This window comes from Syzygium oleosum, unplaced genomic scaffold (genome assembly GCF_021117445.2).
Source record: "Syzygium oleosum isolate NSW1041296 unplaced genomic scaffold, Sole_v2.1 Sole_v2.60, whole genome shotgun sequence".
Lineage (NCBI taxonomy): Eukaryota > Viridiplantae > Streptophyta > Magnoliopsida > Myrtales > Myrtaceae > Syzygium > Syzygium oleosum.
The window spans coordinates 672605-695773 of NW_026607544.1; the positions used below are offsets into that span (position 1 = coordinate 672605).

The 23169-nt window shown below is 39.9% G+C and overlaps 2 protein-coding genes across 3 annotated transcripts in view; both read right to left on the reverse strand.

Moving 5' to 3' along the window:
- LOC115668800 (disease resistance protein L6-like) overlaps positions 1-21238 on the reverse strand; it is a 102113-nt gene extending 80875 nt beyond the window's left edge. The window contains exons 1-6 of one of the 2 annotated variants that reach the window (XR_008815736.1): positions 20601-21238; positions 18864-19944; positions 18399-18692; positions 16750-18258; positions 15765-16448; positions 14438-15726 (exon numbers count right to left, since the gene is read on the reverse strand). Coding sequence is in view for 1 of the 2 variants with exons in the window: in XM_056307820.1 (XP_056163795.1) it covers positions 16750-18258; positions 18399-18692; positions 18864-19944; positions 20601-21127 (3411 nt within the window). In the remaining variant the exon portion in view is untranslated. Of the gene's footprint in view, positions 1-14437; positions 15727-15764; positions 16449-16749; positions 18259-18398; positions 18693-18863; positions 19945-20600 lie in introns of those variants that run through there. The other variant, XM_056307820.1, reaches the window with a different exon arrangement.
- LOC115662688 (protein IRX15-LIKE-like) lies at positions 1477-9026 on the reverse strand. Its single transcript, XM_056307826.1, has 2 exons — positions 8552-9026; positions 1477-2050 (listed from the first exon to the last, which is right to left on the reverse strand). Exons 1-2 carry the CDS (start codon positions 9017-9019, stop codon positions 1583-1585), a joined length of 936 nt encoding a protein of 311 aa, XP_056163801.1. The 5' UTR covers positions 9020-9026; the 3' UTR covers positions 1477-1582.
- Positions 21239-23169: the final 1931 nt, after the last annotated feature.

A 23169-nucleotide genomic window follows, 5' to 3' on the forward strand; every position in this document is an offset into this window, starting at 1 on the left:
CCAGATTTAAATGAAATTCGTAGCGGGGCCTTACGTTTTCTTCGGTACGAATATGTTATTCCTAACAAAATGTCGGTAGCATCTATATGCAGATGCAAAAAATGTGCAACCTCAAAAAGTTAGGTGTCAATATTCTATGATCACCACAATTAATAAATTCACACAAAATGAAAATCAAACATATTTAAATAGGCTATTTCATGTATAAATGGTAAAAATAATTAGCAATATCAATAATTTATACAATGCCGTTTTACGGTTTCGTTTGGTTTCGAAAAAGTGGAAACCAAGCCAAACCACAAAAAAACGATTTGTTTCATGGGCGAGATGGACAGGGGAAGTCGAGCTCGATGGGAAGGTGTTTTGATCGCCAGCAGCATCGTGGGGGTCGGACTGAGGCGAGGCTACATCGGTCGCAATGGATGGGGTAAGCAATGCCATCAACGTAGGCTTGTTGCTGGTGGCAACGCTTGAGGGGGGTTGTGGTTGAAGAAATGGGGCATTACGACTCTCGCTCCACTTAAGACGCTTTCAATCCGTTCCTGTCTCTTGCATCCGAGTCACGCATATACTAGAAAAGGGTCTTGTTCCAACGCCATTCTTATCGACCGACGCGATCACACGAGCTGAATTCTCAAAAAATACTTAGAGATGGCGATTGTTTGAGACCGAATTTCAAATATAAATCACTGCACAAGGTCTCTTCTACCCGAAAAGTGGGATTGTCGGGGGCTATAGCCTGAGCTGTCAGATTTTGTAATTACACGTGAGAGAAGTCAGCTCGCGGTCGCCATGGCTGCTCAAGCATTTGAGGTGCAGCCAAGGCTAGCGGAAGAAAGGTCGTGAGTGGGTACAAAGGAATTGCATTGTTAGGGTTTAAATATTTTGAAGAAGAAGAAGAATTCCAGGTCAAAGATAGAGTCAACGTCTGAATATAAAGAAAAAAGAAGAAGATAAATATCAACAAATATTTAACGACATTTACACCACATCAACAAAAATTCACAACGGCCCCAAAGTATTTAGCAACATTCGAACCTATTTGAGGTTGTAGCTTTAAAACCATTTAAATTTCAAAAGCCCAAAAGTGAAAAAGTACCAACTTCCAATATTAAACCAAACAAAAATTCACAATGGGCCCAAAATCTACTTAAAATCGAAAAGCATAAATGAAAAATAAAATAGATGTCCCACGGAACGCTACGGCCTCCAGGGTATATAGTTCTCGGATGGTTTTAGTTCTTGCGTTTGATTATTTTCTATGGTATAGTTAATTTTTTTCTTTCAAGTGATTAATTTGATATATTTAGTCTATTTGCTTATTTCAACGTTTAGGAAGGAATTCAAAATGCCATTTTCAACTAATTAAAACTAGTACGTATAGATCTCCAGAGCAAGCTTGCATTAAAATTAATAACGAAGCTTTTTTTCTCAGTAAAGTTTATATGCTTGTTGCGATTCTTATGTCTGTTTTTTAATACTTTTGGTCATTACATGGCATCTAAAAGATTGGAGAAAAATATTAGTAACAATCCCCAGCTCAATCATCATCCTTGTTGTCAACCACCTGTGAATCCCACAATTACGCCATTGATGTTGACGACGAAGATGAATTGGCCAAAGCCGAAACCCTACAAAACTCAGTCGTTAATCTCTCATCACTCGCTCTCTCCACAACAAAATGCCCAAGCTTACCAACAACCTCCACCAAGTTGTCCCTGCACAAGAACTCGTCGCTATAACCTCTCTCCGCCTCCCTATCGAAGTCCTGCACGAATACGTGCGTCTCCGCTGCCCTGCCCTTCTTGCTCCTGGCCAGCACAGCCGCTGTGAATATCGCCGACATCCTCCCTGGGGCCGCTTCATGGTACTCGCTCGGCCCGTCGATTAGTATCACATCCCAACTCAACTGATACACGTGATTCCTCAAGCTGTTCAATGCGAGCTTGCATTCCGAGAAGAGCAGGTTCTGCACTGGCCGGCACTCGCCGCAGAACTTGCCTCTAGCTGACTCGAGCAGCCTCTTCATTTCACTGACCCTCATCTCATACTGTTGGAAATATTGGATAAATTGATGGGTGAATGAATGAGAAATTGATGCTCAAAGAACACCATTGAGTTGGAAGTGGGAAGTGAAAAAACACTAGTCCCACATTTGAAAAGAAAGAAGGCTATGGAGTGCTTTATATACAGTTACACTCATTTGAAGTGGCAACTATCATAGCACAAACTTTATGCCTCGCGTGCAGGCACATGGGGGTGCAAATCCGACGCCCAACAAGCTGAAACTTGGGCACGATTGCAGGACCGAAAAGTGGGCCTCGCAACGAGCCCAATTTTGCCTTCTGATTTATTTTTTCCAACTCAAACTATTACGAATTTCATAACGTGCGACGGATTTAATCAGCCGTTATTCCCATGCGTATTGATTTTATAACGGCAAATTTAATCGTCCGTTATTCGTATTGATTTTATAACGACAGATTTAATCGTCCGTTATTCGTATTGATTTTGTAACGACAGATTTAATCAGCCATTATTATTCCCGAAATGCTCTCCCCTCTGTTCTATTTTTTTTTATCGAAATTATTCTTCCTCTGTTTTATATTCTCTGCATTTTTGCACTGTTTTCGATAGTGTTCAATTCCACAATTTGTTCAAGTTCGCCAGAAGCTTGAAGTGCTTATTACTTCTTAGCCGTCAACCATTGTATCTTGGGAGACAGATGTTCATGAAACCTCGATCGCGTGCCGGAGGGAAGGAATCTGTTTTAAGGAAACTATGTCGAACACAGGCCTCAGTATCCATTTGTATCGATTCCAATTCTGTTATTGTAATTTCATTTTTTTACAATTCTGTATTGTTTGTAATATTTATACTAATGCCGATTTGAATTTCGCAACAATCTTAAAACAGATTCGTGCTTTTAAAGAAATTCAAATGGCTACTGGGAACGAAGTCGTGGATGTGGCTGCTGGAAACGATGGTGTCGATGTGGCTGCTGACAACATCACCAAAAACTCTGCCTATGCCTCGGCTGTCCAACTGCATGGCTCATCCTCTGTTCCTTTTACGGTTTTTGTCCACCATGGTGAGAAACCTGAAAAGTTTGACGGATAGAACTTTAAAAGGTGGCAGCAAAAGATGTTTTATTTAACAACTTTGAATCTTGCAAGATTCTTGACTGAGGAAGCTCCTAAGATATCTGATGGAGAAACGGATAAGCAAGCCTTCAACGCTATTGAAGCATGGAAGCACTCTGACTTCCTGTGTAGGAACTATGTCATGAATGGTTGACATGACTCATTGTACAATGTCTATTGTGCAAAAAGGACGGCAAAGGAATTATGGGAAGCCTTGGACCGAAAATATAAAACAGAGGATGCCGGAGCAAAGAAATTTGTTGTCGGTCGATTCATTGATTATAAGATGGTGGACTTTAAGACTGTGATCAGTCAAGTGCAAGAGATTCAAGTGATCTTGCATGAAATTTAAGCTGAAGGAATGATCTTGAGTGAAACCTTCCAAGTGGCTGCTATTATTGAAAAGCTACCTCCTGGGTGGAAGGATTTCAAGAACTATCTCAAGCATAAGCGAAAGGAAATGAACCTAGAAGAGCTGATTGTTAGACTTCGAATTGAAGAAGACAATAAAGGATTTGAACGCAAATGGTTCAATCTTACTACATCTAAGGTAAATGTTGTGGAGCTTAGGCAAGGCCACAAGAACAAGAAGATTGCCAAGCCAAAGTTGGGACCAAAAGGAGAAGTTTCCAAGAACAAGTTTCAAGGAAAATGATTCAACTGTGGCAAGATGGGGCATAGATCTGTGGATTGCAGACTTCCGAAGAAGAAGAAGAATTATGAGGCAAATATGGTGAATGGCATCGCTCAAGACGTGTCAAACATAAACCTTTCTGCAATGATCTATGAAGTAAACTTAGTTGGGTCCAATCCGAAAGAATGGTGGATTGACACTAGTGCCACTAGGCACATATGCTCTAATAAGGACCTGTTCACAAATCTTGAATCAATTAATGGGGAAAAGGTTTTTATGGGAAACTCTGCCTCTTCTGCTATCGAAGGCCAAGGGAAGGTGTTGCTGAAGATGACCTCTGGAAAAGAGCTGACTCTAAACAATGTCCTATATGTGCCAGAAATCCGAAAAAACCTAGTTTCTAGGTCTCTGTTGAACAAGCATGGATTTCGTATGGTGTTTGGGTCAGATAAAGTTATTTTGTCTAAATCCGGAATGTATGTGGGGAAGGGATATGTAACTAATGGGCTTTTTAAGCTCAATGTAATGACAATTATCAATAAAGATAATAAGTCTTTCGTTTATTTGCTTGAGTCTTCCAATTTATGGCATGGTAGACTAGGACACGTTAATTATGATACATTGCGTAGATTAATTAACTTGGAACATATACCTTCATTTCAAATTGATTCAAAACATAAATGTGAAATTTGTGTTGAGGCAAATTAACGAGATCTTCATTTCAAACAATTGAAAGAAACACCGAACCCCTTGAATTAATTCATAGTGATGTTTGCGATTTGAAATTCGTACAAACGAGAGGTGGTAATAAATATTTTATTACCTTTATCGATGATAACACTAAATACTGCTATGTGTATTTGCTTAAAAGCAAAGATGAAGCCTAAGAGAAATTTATTCTCTATAAGAATGAAGTTGAAAATCAACTTAATAAGAGAATTAAAAGATCGAGAAGTGATAGAGGTGGCGAGTACGAAGTACCAATTGGTGAATTCTGTGCACAACACGGAATTATACATGAAATAACTGCGCCTTACTCTCCTCAATCAAATAGTGTTGCTGAACGTAAAAATCGCACATTGAAAGAAATGATGAACGCGATATTACTAAATTTAGGTTTGCCTCAAAATATGTGGGGAGAAGCTATACGGTCAAGCAATTACCTTTTAAATAAGGTACCTCGAAAGAAAGAGGATAAAACCCCTTATGAGTTATGGAAAGGTAGGAGACAATCCTACAAACACTTACGAGTGTGGAGGTGTCTTGCAAAAGTGGCGGTTCCAACACCAAAGAAGACAAAGATAGGTCCTAAAACGGTGGACTGTATCTTTATAGGCTATGCACATAACAGTAATGCATATCGATTTCTTGTGCATGAATCTAAAATTTCAGATATACACAAGAATACGATCATGGAATCTAGGAATGCATCATTCTTTGAAAATGTATTTCCTTGTAAATCCAATGATGGATCAAGTTCATCTAAACGAAAGAATGAAACTATGAATGAAGAAAGTCACGATTCGGCTCATGAAATTCATGACTCAGATCAAGAACTAGAACCGAGACGTAGCAAAAGAGCAAGAGTGGAAAAATCTTTTGGAAATGATTTTCTAACTTATTTGTTAGAAAAGGAACCATTAAATTATGCAGAAGCTGTGAATTCTTCTGAGGGACCTCTATGGAAAGAAGCAATAAAAGTTGAAGTTGATTCTATTTTGCAGAATCATACTTGGAAATGAGCAAGAGTGGAAAAATCTTTTGGAAATGATTTTCTAACTTATTTGTTAGAAAATGAACCATTAAATTATGCAGAAGCTATGAATTCTTCTGAGGGACCTCTATGGAAAGAAGCAATAAAAAGTGAAGTTGATTCTATTTTGCAGAATCATACTTGAGAGCTAGTGAATCTTCCTCCTGGTTGTAAGCCTTTAAAGTCCAAATGGATTTTTAAAAAGAAAATGAAAGCAGATGGCTCCGTTGATAAGTACAAAGCCAGACTTGTGATCAAAGGATACAAATAACGAGAAGGCTTAGATTACTTCGATACTTATTCTCCTGTGACGAGAATAACTTCCATTAGGATGATACTTGCAATTGCAGCATTGCAAAATCTCGAAGTACATCAAATGGATGTAAAAACAGGTTTCCTAAATGGTGATTTGGATGAAGAAATCTACATGGAAAAACCTGAGGGTTTTATAGTTCCAGGACAAGAAAGGAAAGTCTGTAAATTGGTGAAATCATTGTATGGCCTAAAACAAGCACCAAAGCAGTGGCATGAAAAGTTTGATAATGCAATGATTACTAATGGTTTTAAGATCAATGAATGTGATAAATGTGTCTACATTAAAGAGACAGCAAATGGCTATGTCATTTTGTGTCTTTACGTAGATGACATACTATTTATTGGTAGTGATGATAAAATGATCAAATCTATCAAGTGTATGTTGAATTCAAGATTTGACATGAAAGATATGGGACCTACTAATATGATTTTAGGAATTAAAATCACAAGAACGTTAGAAGGTCTTATTTTAAACCAGTCACACTATGTGGACAAGATTCTTGAAAAATTCAAGATGAATGATTCTGGTATTGCTAGAACACCATTAGACAATAGTCTTCATCTGTCCAAGAATAGAGGAGAGGGTATATCTCAAGTAGAGTACTCCAGAGTTGTTGGAAGTCTAATGTACTTAATGAGTTGTACTAGACCAGACATTGCCTATACGGTTAGTAAATTGAGTAGATATACGAGCAATCCGAGTGCTGACCATTGGAAAGTAATAGTGAGAGTATTCAGGTACTTACGATATACTCGTAATTATGGCCTGCATTATACCAGATACCCAGCTGTTCTAAAAGGATATAGTGATGCGAACTGGATATCTGATATAAAAGACTCAAAATCTACTAGTGGATATGTATTCACACTAGCAGGAGCAGCCGTATCTTAGAAATCCTGTAAACAAACTGTTATAGCCAGATCTATAACGGAATCTGAATTTATAGCTTTAGATAAATGTGGTGAAGAGGCTGAATGGCTACACCATTTCTTAGAGGATATTCCAAAATGGCAAAAACCTGTGCCACCAATAAGTATACATTGTGATAGTCAATTTGCGATTGGAAGAGCACAGAGTAATATGTATAATGGTAAGTCTAGACATATACGTCGTAGACATAATACCATTAGATAACTACTCTCAACAGGAATTATCTCTATTGACTATGTAAAGTCAAGGGCTAATATTGCGGATCCGCTAACCAAAGGGTTAAACAGAGAGTTAGTTGAGAAATCGACAAGAGGAATGGGACTGAAGCCCATGAAAGAATAAATTTATATAAAGGAAACCCAACCTAGTTGACTGGAGATCCCAAGATCTAGGTTCAAAGGGATAACCTAATTATATAAACTTAGTGATGTCACTGTGGGGGTTATCCCTAAAACCATTCCTATATAAAATAACAGTGATATTGTAAAGGAAAGGATAGCATTTTTGCTTTAATGATTCTTAAGTGGAGTAAACAAATTACTCAAAACTAAGTAATCACCTATGTGAGAGAGAAGTGGGGCCGCTTTAAAGGAGAATTATTTAAGGGCTAAATTCTTTAGAAACTCTTGCAGAACCAGGTTGATGTTCATGGCCAAAACGAACATAACTATAAGAACTGAACAAACGTTTAGATGATTCCTGTGTGAAGTGTATGGTTCATTTACATAAGAAAGCTGGACAGTTCAAGGACATCATGTCTACTGGACAACTAGTAAAGTAAATATACTTTCACAAGGGAAGGTTCAAAGGGTAACACCTACCTATCTTATGCAGGTTTCAATTGTTGAACACTATCACAGAGTCAAAACTAAAATAATTTTCATTCATGTGGGAGATTGTTGAAAATATGGGATAAATTGATGGGTGAATGAATGAGAAACTGATGCTCAAAGAACACCCTTGAGTTGGAAGTGGGAAGTGGAAAAACACTAGTCCCACATTGGAAAAGAAAGAAGACTATGGAGTGCTTTATATACAGTTACACTCATTTGAAGTGGCAACTATTATAGCACAAACTCTATGCCTCACGCGCAGGCACAAGGGGGGTGCAAATCCGACGCCCAACAAGCTGAAACTTGGGCGCGAGCGCACGTCCCGTGTACACGATTGCAGGACTGAAAAGTGGGCATCGCGACGAGCCCAATTTTGCCTTCTGATTTATTTTTTCCAACTCAAACTGTTACGAATTTTATAACATGCGGCAGATTTAATCAGCCGTTATTCCCATGCGTATTGATTTTATAACGGCAAATTTAATCATCCATTATTCGTATTGATTTTATAACGGCATATTTAATCGTCCGTTATTTGTATTGATTTTGTAACGACAGATTTAATCGGCCGTTATTATTCCCGAAATGCTCTCCCCTCTGTTCTATTTTTTTTTTATCGAAATTATTCTTCTTCTGTTTTATATTCTCTGCATTTTTGCATTGTTTTCGATAGTGTTCAGTTCCACAATTTGTTCAAGTTCGCCGGAAGCTTTGAAGTTCTGATTACTTCTTAGCCGTCAACCGTTGTATCCTGGGAGACAGACGTTCACGAAACCTCAATTGCGTGCTGGAAGGAAGGAATCTGTTTTAAGGAAACTATGTTGAACACAGGCCTCGGTATCCATTTGTATCGATTCCAATTCTGTTATTGTAATTTCATTTTTTTACAATTCTGTATTGTTTGTAATATTTATACTAATGCCGATTTGAATTTCGCAACACGTACTTCATGTCGTAGGCCTCGATTCCCAGGTGTTGCTGCTCAAACCTCAAGATAAGGTGCTCGTCCTCATCAAGGATGACGGTGCGGCCGTTGAAGTTGAGGGCTGTGTACAAGAGGGCCTCGTGGGTATGGCCGAAAATGAGGAGGTTACAGAGGGAGGCAGCGGTGGCACAACGGGCAATTGCGGCGGTTACAGTGGCGAGCTTGGTGGACGTCATGTGGGTGGAGTTGGTAATGGCAGTGTAGTGAAGGAGGGCGTTAGATATGGAAAGTCGAAGCTGGAATGAAGAGGCGGCAGAGCCCGTGGCGGTGCTTGTGGCGGCGGCGGCGGCGGCGGTGGTGATTAGGATTAGAGTGAAAGCGGTGGTGAAGAAGGTGATGATGAGGATGAGCCACAAGCGATTGGTGTTTGAAGATGATTGCTTTTGGATTGTGGGATGGAGGAGTATTAGCTTTGTGCTTTTCATATCTCTCTCTCTCGACCTCCAATGGAGGTTGGGACTAGGCACGTGACCTCCATTGGTTGAGGCGCTCGAGTTCATATCTGGGTAGCACGACCTAGCCTCGTATCCAGTCTAAATTGAATAGCTAGTTAACTGCCACATCAGTAATTTTTGTTAGTCTAGTTAACGGAACGATAATATTGAGTCAAATTCAAAAAGTACAGGTGCTCTTAAATTGCCAAATGTTTTCGGGACAAAATTGAAAAACAGGGAAAAGTTCATATATCACCCATACTGTTACCCAAAAACAAAAGAAGATAATAGGAAGCATCAAGATTGTTCGACCGGGTACATAAGTCAGAAAGCTTATTTAACAGAGAGAAGTCCTATCTGGGAATCATATTTGCAGAGAAATGGAAGTGAATAATGTATGTTTTATCTGTACATTAGATCATCCAACGCAACTGAGTGATGTCAAGACGCTATTCTGTTAATTTGTTTCAATCTCCCTTATGAAAACTAGCAGAAACGTTTTCTTGCAGATTACAAAAACCAATCTTCCATTTTCACCTCAAATACTAATTTCATATCTGCTAATTCCGAAATCTATCCACACTATGCAACAAGAGGTTTCAAAAAAATCTACACTTTGCACAATCTAATTTCCCTAGTTTGTTAGACTCGAAGATGTAAAATTTAGACCTTTTTTCAACGTGAAGGCGTAAAATGCATGCTCAAAATAATAGAAGACGCGGAATAAATCATAACAAAAAGTTAGAGAACGATTTTTGTTATCCTTCCTGCATAATGAAAAATGTAGTTGAGCCACATAGGAAGCATTAAAAATCTGATTAACTGGAAAATTGTCTAGTCACTCTTAAACCTTTTGTACGAATTCTGATTCAGTCATAAACATTCCAATTTTGTCAATTTAATCTTAAATATTTACGCAAAATTCTAAAGTTGTCCTTCCGACCACGTCAGTGATTTCCAGTAAAAATTAATTGGAAGAACTACATTAGAATTTTGCGTAAAGGTTTAGGACTAAATTAGTAAAATTGAAAAATTTAGGACTAAAGTGGCATCCATAAAATAAGTTTAGGGCTGATTGGGTTATTTTCCCTAGGATTAATCGTTCCATTATTTTCCCTTATCTTGTAGTCCTTTTAAATATGAGAATAGACAATATACACAAAAAAAAACATATATATATATAAGGTTAATACCACGAAAAATCCTAAACTGGTACACTTGTGACACATTTACCCCAAACTATTTTTTTGACCATAAAAAACCCCAAACTGGTACACTTGTGACAATTTTACCCCGAACTATTTTTTTGACAATCAAAAACCCCAAACTGGTACATCTGTGACAATTTTACCCTGAACTTACCACAAAAAACCCCAAACTGGTACATATGTGACAATTTTACCCTGAATTAAAATTTTAATATTATTTTTTATTTTTTTCGAATTTTTATTTATTTTTTTATTTTTTCCTTTTATTTTTTTTTCTTTATCTTCAACCTCCGGCGGTGCCGCCGTCCGGCGATCGGCGCAGGCGAGCGCGAGGCCGCCTCGCGGCCGGCGAGGGCCGCCCTCGCCGGCGTCGGCGAGGGCCGTCCTCGCCGAGATCCGGCGAGGCGACCCTCGCTGCATCGGCGAGGCCGCCCTCGCTTGCGTCGGGCGAGGGCCGCCCTCGCTTGCGTACGCGAGGGCCGCCCTCGCCGGCGTCGAGGCGAGGGCTGTCCTCGCCCGCCCGGGGCAAGGCGATCCTCGCGGCTCGGGCGAGGGCCCTCGCCGAATACGCGAGGCGACCCTCGCTGCGTCGGGCGAGGGTTGCCCTCGCCGGCGTCGGGCGAGGGCTGTCCTCGCCCGCCCAGGCAAGGGCGACCCTCGCCCGACTCAGGGGAGGGCGACCCTCGCCTGCGTCGGGCGAGGGCTGCCCTCTGGCTTCGGGCGAGGCAGCCCCTCGGGCGGGCGAGGCCGCCTGGGCGGGCGAGGACGGCCCTCGCCTGAGTCGGGCGAGGGCGGCCCTCGCTAGATCCGGCGAGGGTCGCCCTTGCCGAGTCGAGTGAGGGCGGCCCTCGCCAGCGGCTGCCGAGGGCGGCCCTCGCCGACTTCCGCCTCTGGCCGGTCACCGGACCGGCGACCGGCCAGAGGTTGAAGTGAAGAAAAAAAAAAGAAAAGAAAAGAAAAGAAAAAAGAAAAAATTCAAAAAAATTCAAAAAAATTCAAAAATAATATTAAAATTAGTTGGGGTAAAATTGTCACAGGTGTACCAGTTTGGGGTTTTTTATGGTAAAAAAAATAATTTGGGGTAAATGTGTCACAAGTGTACCAGTTTAGGGTTTTTCGTGGTATTAACCCTATATATATGGTATCTTACGGAAAAGAGATATGCGATATCTTTTTGCCCAAATAGTTTCCATTTTGTTAGTAGCTTGAAACGAGTCGGTGTTTTTTTTTTGGCCGACAAATTTGTCGGTGTTGATCATCACGTTTGTCCACCAAAAGTCATAAAGTTAACTTTCACATTTGCCCCGCTAATTTAGTATTTAAGTTAATTCCAAGTCCCGTTCTCACGAAAGTGGTGCTTTAATCATAATGTCCTGTTCGAGTCCGACCATGTCTTTAATTATTGCTCTGCCTAAACTTGGTATTATTGACGTAATCAGACCAATGATTGTGGCCTCCACGTAGTAAAATGACGTCAATGTACGTGAGATATCATCATCTCTTCGGCATCGAGAGAAATGTTTCTTAGTGATGCTAAAGTTAAAGATAAAAATGCCAAAAACTTCCCACTTTTCTTTTGCAAGTTACCATCTTGTCATGGAATAAAGCTTTCAAAATCCTTAAAGTTTATCGGTTTTTGCAATGTAATTTCTGAATCTTTTTATTTGTGCGATCAAAGCCGTAAATTATGTTTTGTTTGTTCACGTTGGCACCGGAAACCCCTGAGCTTTATCGGTTTAGATGACAAATGCCAAAAACTTCCCACTTTTCTTTTGCAAGTTATCATCTCGATATGGAATAACGATACCGGAAACCCCCAACCTTTATCGGTTTGTGCAACGTCGTCTTTGAATTTTTTATTTTTATTTTTTTGCAAACAAATTCTTGAACTATGGTTTGTTCGTTCACATTGGACTTCCATTAAAAAACAAAAGAAAATGCTCATGTGGCCCCCAAATGCCAAGTTGGCTCCATGTGGCTCCTACGTCCTTACCAAAGTCTCGAAAGATTAAAGAAATAACAAAATTTGAATTTTCTTCGTAGAGGAAAATGAGGAAAATTTGGAGCGACGACACCACCGTGAGCCCAAGCCCGCACTTTTCAATAGAAGCCCGCCCGATCGGCTTCGACTTTGGAAGCGGCGGCGGCGGCACCGGGAAAACCGAAGACCTTCGTTCCTCAGAAGATCAAAGCCTGTAACGAAAGGGAGCCAGTGGTTTGGGGGGAGTCGGAAGAATCTCATCTTCCGTGTAACCGAAGAGCGGTTTTTTTTGTTGTTCTGAATCGAACTCACATCTTCATTTTCACCCAAATTCATCTTCGATTTCCCGAGCTTCTGTTCTTCCATGAAACCGAAGAGCATCGTGACTGTTTTTTTCGCTGATTAGATTGTCTTTAACTGGAGCTGTACGGTTTTATGCTCAGGCAGCGAGAGAAGGTCAAATTGAGATTTTCAGAAATGTTATGGGGTAGTTGTTTTCGAATCATAATTGCTGATGGGTGTTCGTCGAATTACTCGTGATGGAACTTGCTTGTTTGATTGAATGACATTGTTTTCTTGAACTGTATGCTAGGATATTGTTTTATGCTTGATTCCGATATTGGGAACGCAAATCAAGCAATTTGAGCACGGACGCATCTTCTCCAATTCGAAATAGAGATGAGCTTCATTCCGTCTGTTCAATGTTAATATGCATGCGATTGTTCGAAACAAAGTCGAACACAATCTTTTGTTGGATTTGTAGGATCGTTACGATCCTCGATGACCTCACAAATTTTCCAAGTATTTGCCATGACGGCGTATGCAAAAGAGGAAATTGTACCTTAGACTTTTTAGCAACAGCACACCGACGCATGTCCGAAGCTCTTCTATTCATACACCAGAAATAGTGGCGATCAGTCTACGAGCGTGAATAACTCAAAGTAATCATCTTTTACATCCGCCAATAATGAAACTTAGCATCAACATTGGAAGAATAAAAAGAAAAGCTGATTTGCATTGGCCACCACTTCTTGTATAAAACTATTTATGGTTGATTAATAACAGCTAAGTCTCCTAGTAGGTCGCATGTTTTGAATGGAAGAGGTCAGATTATGTCATGTTATGGAATTTTGATTACAGTTACTTTATAGTGTGTACATTGCTAGCCAAACATTGACGAGGGGGCTCTCTCGATGGAGATTGAAGTTGTTACTATCGGATAATCTCTGGTATCAAATGTTCTACATTGTTGTGACTGAACTATGATTCAGACATCAGAGCATTGCAAAACGAAGATGGATCTTTCTCTGGGGATATGTGGGGAGAAGTCGATACTTGGTGTCTTGTCTTCATCTTTGATCAATTACAATTTTTGTGCTTCTTGAGGATGTTTCTTAACTATATGGTGTCTTGCGATACTAAAACGGTTGGATTCGATAAATGTGGAGAAGGCTGTCAGATATATAGTGAGCTAGCAAAACTTTGGATGGCGGGTTTGGTTGCACTCCTGGTGCAGGGTCTCATGTCAGATAACCATATGCTGGAGCTCTTTCGCTGGTTTCAAATATCTGATTGGTGCTTAGTAAGTCATGTATCTGCTTAAATACATGGTGGTCTCCTAATTATGTTGGTGAAGAATTCCATTCTAGGTCCTATCTAACCAGTATTGTATATCGTTTTAGAGTGAGAAGGAAACCTGGGCTTTCGGCAATTAAATGTGGCACCATCCACATGACGGTGGATCAAAATGGACACAAATGAGCAAAAGAAATCAGTACGTGTTCCAATGACCACATCCAAAGGATAAAACCGAGTTGCCACAGTTTTAAAGTGACTCATCTTAGACGTGAGAAAGTAGGAAGGAATTGCTGATGTCACAGGAGAATTAGGCATAAGACAATGAAGCACTAAGGAAGTAAATTGAGATGCACAACTGCCTGACCAAGCACCTTGCTACAAAGTGGCTCATTTTTCTCTCTTCTTTCAGTTCAAATCAGAGGATCGTTGCAAAAACGGATGCTTCAACATATAACAAAGCCGTGTGTACTTTGTCCAGCCAATTGTCCAGTCGATCACCCAGTAATTTGACCTGTGGAATCCCCAAAACTCTTGGCTACACCCATGAAATATATACTAACCACTCAACTTGATCAATTATGCCCCATTAAGATGAACCTAAGTTGAGATTCTAATGATTAGACTACTGTAAAATAAGGTAAATGCTTGAATATCGGTTTTCCATTACGTATGCTAGAGCAGAGAAGGTGCAAGCAATTACAACATCCATGTATTTGCCATTACGGCGTATGCAAAAAAAGGAAATTGTACTCTAGATTTTGAGCAACAGCACACTGACGCATATCTGAAGCTCTTCTATTCTTACACCAGAAATAGTGCCGGTCATTCTACAAGCATGGATAAATAACTCAAAGTAATCATCTTTTACACCCTCCCAATAATGAAACTTAGCATCAACGTTAAAAGAATAAAAAGAAATGCCGATTCGCATCGGCCACCACTTGTTGTATAATACTATTTATGGTTGATTAATACTAGCTAAGTCTCTTAATAGGGCGCATGTTCACAGCAGTCACTTTAGGCACATTCCGTGCAGCTAACCCACAAACTTCTAGCCCCTTCAACCATATGCAGCAGACCTCAAATTAACAATGGAAAATGCAACTGCACAAAATATGAAAATAAAACCTGGTTATCCCATTTAATTCCGTATGATGAACCGAGAAGAGAAGCATTTTTTGCTTCATTTTCAATCATTGAGAGCTCCTCACAGGTAATAAAGAGACAGCGAATACTCATTAAAGCGACCATTATTCAAACCTTAGAGTATACTTACAGAGAAACTCTTCATGAGAAGATGCTCAACATCCTGTGTAGAAAGCTTTGTGCGCTCTGCATCAACATTCATGGGAATGGTTCGATCCTCAGATGGTCGACTCCGAAAATTCACATCGCCGTTCTCCATCAAAGCTGTAATAAACTCTGTTTCCCAAAATATGTAACTTTCTAATCTTAATTCAGCTCACCAAATACACACAATTCTTGTAATACCCCAACTAACAGATGCACAGCACGGCGGCAGATGATTGCACTCAATCGAGCAGTCCACAGAAGCATAGCAAACATAACTAGACTGGGCTTTCCAAAAGTCAAACAATTGCAAGAGAAAGCAGACCCTTATACAGTTATTACCATATGAAGCTAGAGCTCGAGCTCATGCTTAACTACGCAAAGATAAATCACACAAATTACATTTAACTAAACACCAACCGCCACACCACTCGTGCCTGTTCTTCAGCGGTTAGCTGGTGATCAAGAGCTTGAATTCAGGCCCATGCCTCCCGCCACTGATGGAGTTAATGAGTGCAACCATCTGAGCCTCATGTGGTACCAAATTCCTCCAGCTGAGCGGCAGTGGAGATGAAAATGTGCACGAGAGTGAAAAGTGACACTGAAGAAGGACTTGAAGCTCTCGGACATCCAACTTGAAGCTCGCTAAGACGGGCTTGAAGCTCGCGGACGACGGAACCTGGGAAACGAAGGGATGACGGCGAACGACGGATTGAAGCTTGCCATGAATGAGAGAGCAGCGACGAAGATTGGGCGCGGAGCGGCCGAGGATCGGGCGACGGCGCGATTTGCTTGAGCAGCAGAAGAGAGAAAGAAGACAAACGTGGAAAAGAGCCCTAATCCCAATTCAATTCGGGATTTTCTTCAATTTTTTAACCGATTACAGATTTCGGACAAAATTGCCCTCCTTTTAGTCGCCAGAAAATGTCGGCCGGTGAACATTTGGCCGACTGGCTAGCTCATGTCCTTATTTGAGACTGATTTTTTCACTTCAGATCTTATTTTGATAAAATGGCTTTGCTTCAAGCATGCGCTTGTTTCACGGAAAACTCAAAATTTGAAAAAATATTTTTCAAAATATGATTAGTTCTATCGCTCGTAAAAATTCGTTAACGGAAAATATTTTTATAAACGATAACAATTTATCCCAAATTATTTTCGTGATTGATGAAATTATTTTTCAATCATTCATCTTTATAAACGACATAAATAATCATTTCTTAGAAAATATTTTCCAAATCTTAAGTTTTCTGTAAACCACATGCACCCAAGCTTTTATTTGAAGTCTTCCCCTCTTTTTTTTTCCTCGTTCTTTTGCCGACTCTGTCTCTCTCTTTCTATTCTCCTCTTCATTTTCCCGGTTCTGCAGAAGGAAATAATATGGTGAGTTTGAGGTCTGTTGAACCTAAATTTCTCTTAAGAAAGGCCCTTTTGTTATAGATGGTGAAGGATTGTAATATCCCCCAACCTCACCACCGAAGTTGACACACACACACACACAGCATATGGAGATTCCAAGTAAGATGGGGCATTTTTAATGAGATTGTCCTTGGTTGCACGTTTTAGAATCGGTTCATTGTCTCTCTTCGCTAGAATAAAGCAGAAATAGAAAGCAAGCAAAGCAGAAGAAACAACGATGATATATGAATAGAAAGAAGGCGCACCGTTTTCTGCAGGGGATCCCCTGTTTCTGTTTCGGAGTCTGTTGTTTCAATTTCAGAGACCGACGCTTGCTTTGTTCCATTCAAAATCTTCTCTTTGTAAGACTCCCAAGTGACGATAGATTGACCACAGTCGGGTAACTCCCCACTACATGTTATGTACATGTTACACTTATTTGGTATTTTTGAGCTCGATGCATCAAAAATCCTTTCCAGTGATCTGCACCCATCAATTTCCAACTGATCCAAAAACTCTAATTCATCGATGCCCTCGACAACTTGCAGGCTCGGGCACCGCTTAAGAGTTAACTCCATCAAGTTCTTCAAGTTTGACAAATCGCCTAACCTTTTTAATGAAGTGCACCCTCCAACAGAAAATACTAATAATAATTCCAACGTAAAAACAAATTGAATATCCTGTAGCCCTGGGCACCCCCACAGAACGAATTTTTGAAGCTTCTGTAGGGAGCTTGGGAAATGGAAGGCTCCCCTCCAATGATCAATCAACTCGAGAGCTTGTACCTCATTGCACCCCGGCTCCTCCCGCAGACAAACCAACCTCTCTAACGATCCATAGTATTCGAAAAATTCAAGTTCAAGTTGTTGTAACGCCTTGTTTTCTCCTGATTGTCTCGAACTTGATGAAACGAATACAGTCTCCTTCTCCGATGGAGGAAGCCGTACTTGTTTCCCTCGAGTGTCGTAGAGCTCTAGAATTATCAACTTTGACGGAAGTTGTCTAAAAGTTGGCACATCTACTCCATGTAGAGTAAGTTCTTTCAGCTGAGAAAGGGAACCCAACTCTGTAGTTGGTGCACGGACATTTGAAAAGCCAAATTGCAGCTTGCTCAATTTGGATAAACTCTCAATCCAATGCAAGTCGCAAGTTTGAATTCCATCTAATCTGGCCATAGATTCAGAGCCATCAGATAGGGCCAGTTCAACTAGATTAGTAAGGAATGAGAGGTTAGGGACAGTCGGCAACGATGTAGATGTCAACTGTAGAGTGGTCAAACTTATGGGGAGCTCCGGCAACTCTTGTATCCCATCACAATGATTCAAACGCAGTGTATGGAGTTGAAGAAGCTTGCTCATTGTACTGGGCAGTTTTTCAATCGGTGTGAATGATACGTCGACAGATGACAGGCTTGATAGTTTACTAATGGAATCCGGTAATCTTGTAATTCCCGTGCTTGATAGATCCAGCTTCGTTAACGACTCTAATTTCAAAATTGAGTCGGGGAGCTCACTCAAGCGATCACAACTCCTAAGAGAGAGGTGTTGCAGCTTCCGCAACTCTCCAATTTGTGCAGGCAATTTTTCAAGTTCAGAACATGACTCAAAACACAACTCAGTCAGTCGCATCAGTTTTCCAATAGAGCAATCAATTTCCATCAAAGACAAAAATTGAGAAATAGTCAACTTCTCTAAAGCTGAGTACTTGGGAAAGGTTGGTGTCCGATGTATCGTACGATTACTCTTAATAGTGAGAACTTTCAATTTCCTTGCCAGCTACAAAAGCCAATGAAACTTCAGAACAGACAAGAAATAAATGTGGATTTAGGCTACCAATGAGAAAATTAGATAATAAATCCATCAAATTTTGTCCTTCATTGAATGAGAAAATTAGACTAAGAAGGAAACCGGCGTACCTCGATTAGGCTCTTGAACACATCTTCCATGATATCAAGCCCAGTAAGATTCACCACAACCGCGTTTTCTAGATGCAACAAATTGGTTGCCTCCAAACATTGACTAGGGCCGCCACGAATAGAATAACTGAAACTCAAACTGATCCATTTCAACTCGGAAAGACAGCCTGTAAAGTCACCTTTGCAGGTTTCCCAAGACAACCAAAGAAACCGTAAATGTGGGAACCGCTTTATTTGCTCTGAAGTGATAGTTGCAAGATTTCTCGAACGGAGTGCCTGAACGCTTTCCTGGGTCTGCTAATGACATTGAGGAGCAGAAGCAGGAATTTGTCAATATCCCACAATTTTATTTCGTAGAAGAGAAGAAAAAACGAAACAGAAGAGTAGCTCCCAATTCATAAACGTGAATCCTCGATTAAGAAGAGGATATAGGCAATTTTCTATTCAGATTTGGCCATACTTTACCTTTGTTGATCTTAATTCGTAAATGATGTCCTCTTTATCCCACAATCTGGTGTGCCCTTCTTTGGCAATTACCCTTCCAAGATCTCTAAGCTGATCGTGCATCCAAAACCTATTACCACCTAAAACCTTTATCATGCACCTCTCACTAAGGACCTCGATGGCATCCTCCGGGCAAAACTGACAATCTTTCCACACGTACATTGGATTAGTCTTATTCTCACCAATGAAAAAGCATGCAACATCGAGGAATATCTCTTGTTGATTTGGCTCTAAGGCATCATAGCTAATCCTTAGCTTTGCCAAGACATCCTTATGAGGTGTTTTCTTTAGCTTCCCTAGCCACTCTTTCCATATTTCTCTCTTTTTCTGATAAAGCGATGAACCTATTACTGCAAGAGCTAAAGGTAATCCATCTGCAGTATAGACAATCCTTTCTGAAAGAGTGTGGTAATTGGCTGCAGGAGAGTTGTCATTGAAGGCATGCCTACAAAAAAGTTTAAGTGCATCCTCGTCGCTCAACCCCATCATTTCATAACAGTAAAATTTATTCTCACCCCTAGTTTTCAGAACGCTCTGGTCCCTAGTAGTAACAAGTATTCTAGTACCTGGATACAAAGTTTTCTCTCCAATTAGATATTGGATCTGGTCGGCCTCATCAACATCATCCAATACAATTAGCGTCTTCTTGTTGCAAATTGTTTCTTCAATCGTATTGATCCCATGATCAATGTTAGAAATGTTAGGAGCCACACTATAGGAAGAGATACTGGACAATAATTTTTTATGCAGCTCGACTAAGCCCTTGGTTTTTGCCGTTTCCCTCACGTCATCAAGAAAGCAGCAGTTTCTCCCAAAGTGAGGACATAGTTGGTTGAAGATAATCTTGGCGAGGGTTGTTTTACCGATACCGCCCATCCCGTAAATTCCAATGAGCCGCACACCACCGGAGTTGATGTCTAATAAATCGTTCATGGCTGCTATTTGATCCTCCATTCCAACTAAATCTTTGGTCACTCGTCTTTTTCTTGTCTCGAGCCTGACCACAACCGCTTCAACAACCGACTGGATAAGTTCCCCATCGCTGCCACGAAGTTGAAAAGTTTCAATTGAGAAAAGGTGACAAATTTGCATGTTGACCAATCATCTACTAAGCGACTGGGTGGGAACGCGATCAAGTTTAGGATATATAAAAAGTTCAACGTTACCCCCAAAGCTTGAGGAACATGATGAATTACGAACTTGAAAATCCATTACAAGTTTAAGTTAAAGGAATAGAGAAAGAGAAATGTTTGATCTTTATATCAAGCAGAAGAATCAGAATGTCTGGCAAAAAAGGGTAGAAGAATCCAAATATAAACATCTAATGAATTACAGTAATAGAAGATTTACTTATTTCTTTCGACGTGGAAAAGAACTTTGCAAAGGCAACAGTTCCTTAATCAAGTTCTCTGGCATACAATAGGAATCTTAATACATACATGGATCAAATTAGTGTAAAAAAGATGAAGCAAAGCCAAATTTTTTATATGATGGAAAATAAGTGAAAAACGAAATTAAATAACCCTATTAGGTCAGAAAAAAATTTGGAAATCTCGTGGTTCAAAAAAACTAAAAGAAGAATTTGAAACTTTCTATTTAAAAGAGGGAAATTAGAGTTTGAATATAATTAATGAATTTTTATAAGAACAATGGTCCGATTTTACAAAATTATTTTCACAATCATGGTTAGAAAGTTACCCTGAATAATTATTCGGCTCCCATCCCTTGATGCCGCCAACTTTTTTGAGAGCCTGCCGCCACGTCTCTACATCATCAGAGCTGAACTTCTTCTTCTGATCCTCCATCTTTTGCTCCAAATTCGATATGGCTTCGTTGTACAACATGGTTTTCAACTTCACATCATCAGGTTCCACGTTGTAGAAGATGGGCAATATGACTTTCTTATTCCCAGCTTTAGATTTAGAGGTGTTCTCCACCATCTTCGCCAGCTCTCGAAGGCACCAGTGACTTGAAGCATAGTTTTTGGAGAAGACGGGTATGTAGACCTTGGAATCATCGATCGCTCGCAGAAGATTGTCACTAATTCTTTCACCCGATCGAAGATCCTCGTCATCGATGAAAACACGAATCCCGGCATCTTTCAAGACAACGTAGAGGCAATTAGTGAATCCACAACGAGTGTCGGGTCCTCTAAAACTCAGGAACACCTGATACTCACTTCCATATGTATTGCTTGTGCTCGTTCCGGTTTCTGAGCTCACCATAGGAGCTCACTTCGCACTTAGCAGGGTGAGCCCTCTCTCTGTGTCTCCAACAGACACTGTTGAAATACTTTCTACTAGCAAAATCGCACAAAGCCTTGCGGTCCCCGAATGTGAAAATCGCACAAAGCCTTGCGGTCCTCGAATGTGAAAAGCCTTTATTACATTCTTAATGTGAAAAGCTCTCTCCACCAGATCATCCTCCCTCAGGAATTTACAAAAGGAGAACCAGGCCGTTACATTAGAAAAGGAGAAAAAGGATGTTTATTATAGGGACGTTTGTATTGAAAGTTAAACGCAACTTCGGTGGAGCGTCCAATTTATAGTCAATAAAGTAGGTGGATTTACAATTAATAAGGTGGAAAACAATAATGGAGGTGTACATTTTAACATGCCCAATGTCTTTTGAGTTTCTTCTTCGTGCTTTTCGCTTTGTGCTTTTGAACTTTTGGATTATAAAAAGTAAGATTCTCAAACATTTAAATCATTTATGATTATTCTATACCTATATCTATAGTTGGACATACTTAAAATCTCAATTCAGTATTGTAAATTCACAATTTATCTACATAAATGCATAATAACAAAATATTCCTAAATAATCGCCTCTTATTATGACTCATGTTTCCTTTCTTCTTCTTTATTTTCTTCGGCTGAATTTCCTCTTTAAATACGAACGGGAGGAGCTCTTGATGTGATAGAGAGCTATGAGGGCTGCACAAAGGAGATTGGAAATTTCCTCTTAAAGGTTTTTTTTAGAAAGGTTTTCTTCTTACCAAAATGGCTGAGTTGAAAGAAACGAGTGAGATAGGTATGCTATCCCCAAAACCAACAGGCACACCTAGCCATTCCAAGGGGACTAAATTATAGTCTCTTACTTGCTTCTAAAAAACGATCATTTAAGTTCCAAATTTTCTGATTCATAGGTACCACATTGTAGCAAGTGGAGAGTATACTTTAATCATATCACCATACTGAATTAATAGCAAGATCCTAATTAGAAGAGATCATTCTAGGAGAAGAAAGGACAGAGCTTAGGGAGCCATGATTTTGAATACAACACGATTTTATTTTCGTGGCTAAGTCTTGCCCCTTCTTAGCACAATACATTGCCTTGTATAGGCATACCTTGGTGTGGTTATAGAAGCATTGGATTCCTCTTATATAATAAGTAGTACAAGCATCTTTAAAGTAGAAACACCGACACTCTAGTAGTACAAGCATCTTTAAAGTAGAAACACTGACACTCTCACAAACATATCACATGCCTATTTCATTGCAGAATCCTTCTTTAGTGTTGCTAGCAGCTCTGTCTCAGTTGTCTCCATCATTTTGCTGTCCAATAAGCTTGAATAAGGCTGTCAATTTCCCACTAAGACAAGTCACATCAATAATGTGAGGAATTATTCGAGAATTGTACTTAAAGGACGTAATTGGAAAATGTGGCATCGAAAAAGTGTTGTGGGGAGTCTAACCCCTCCCCACACATAAATGAACCCCCCTACTACAATTGTCTTTCGTTTTCTCGCAAATGATCAGCCTAATTTTCTTAAATTGATTGGTGACCACTTCATCTCCTTCTTTGAATAAAACCCTAGAAATGGCCCAAAACTTCCAAAACCCTTTTCCAATTACATAGCTGCTCCTCCTGCAGAACAAAACCTCGGAGCTCAGGAACGTTGGGCAAGGCACTACATGACCTATGTGAATACTTCAACATGTTGATCTAGTTTGGAGGGCTATATATTGCATCAAAGTGGTTGTTGAAGGTTGGCCGAGTTGAACAAAATGCTTTCAAGGTTTTTTTTTTTACTTCTTTGCTTATTCTTTGAAAAAAAAAATTACAATTGTCGCGACCCGCCGGATTTTCTCTGGGAGAGGGCTGGCCGGCAGGGGTGAAAAAGGAGAAGGCCAGGTTGACCCAGCCCAATCCACTTTTTTTCTCTTTTTCTTTTTTTTTTAAAATTAATTAAAAGAAGAAAAATACACTCTAATAATGGAAAATGTACTTATGTCTATATGCAATGTAATTAAAATTCAAATTT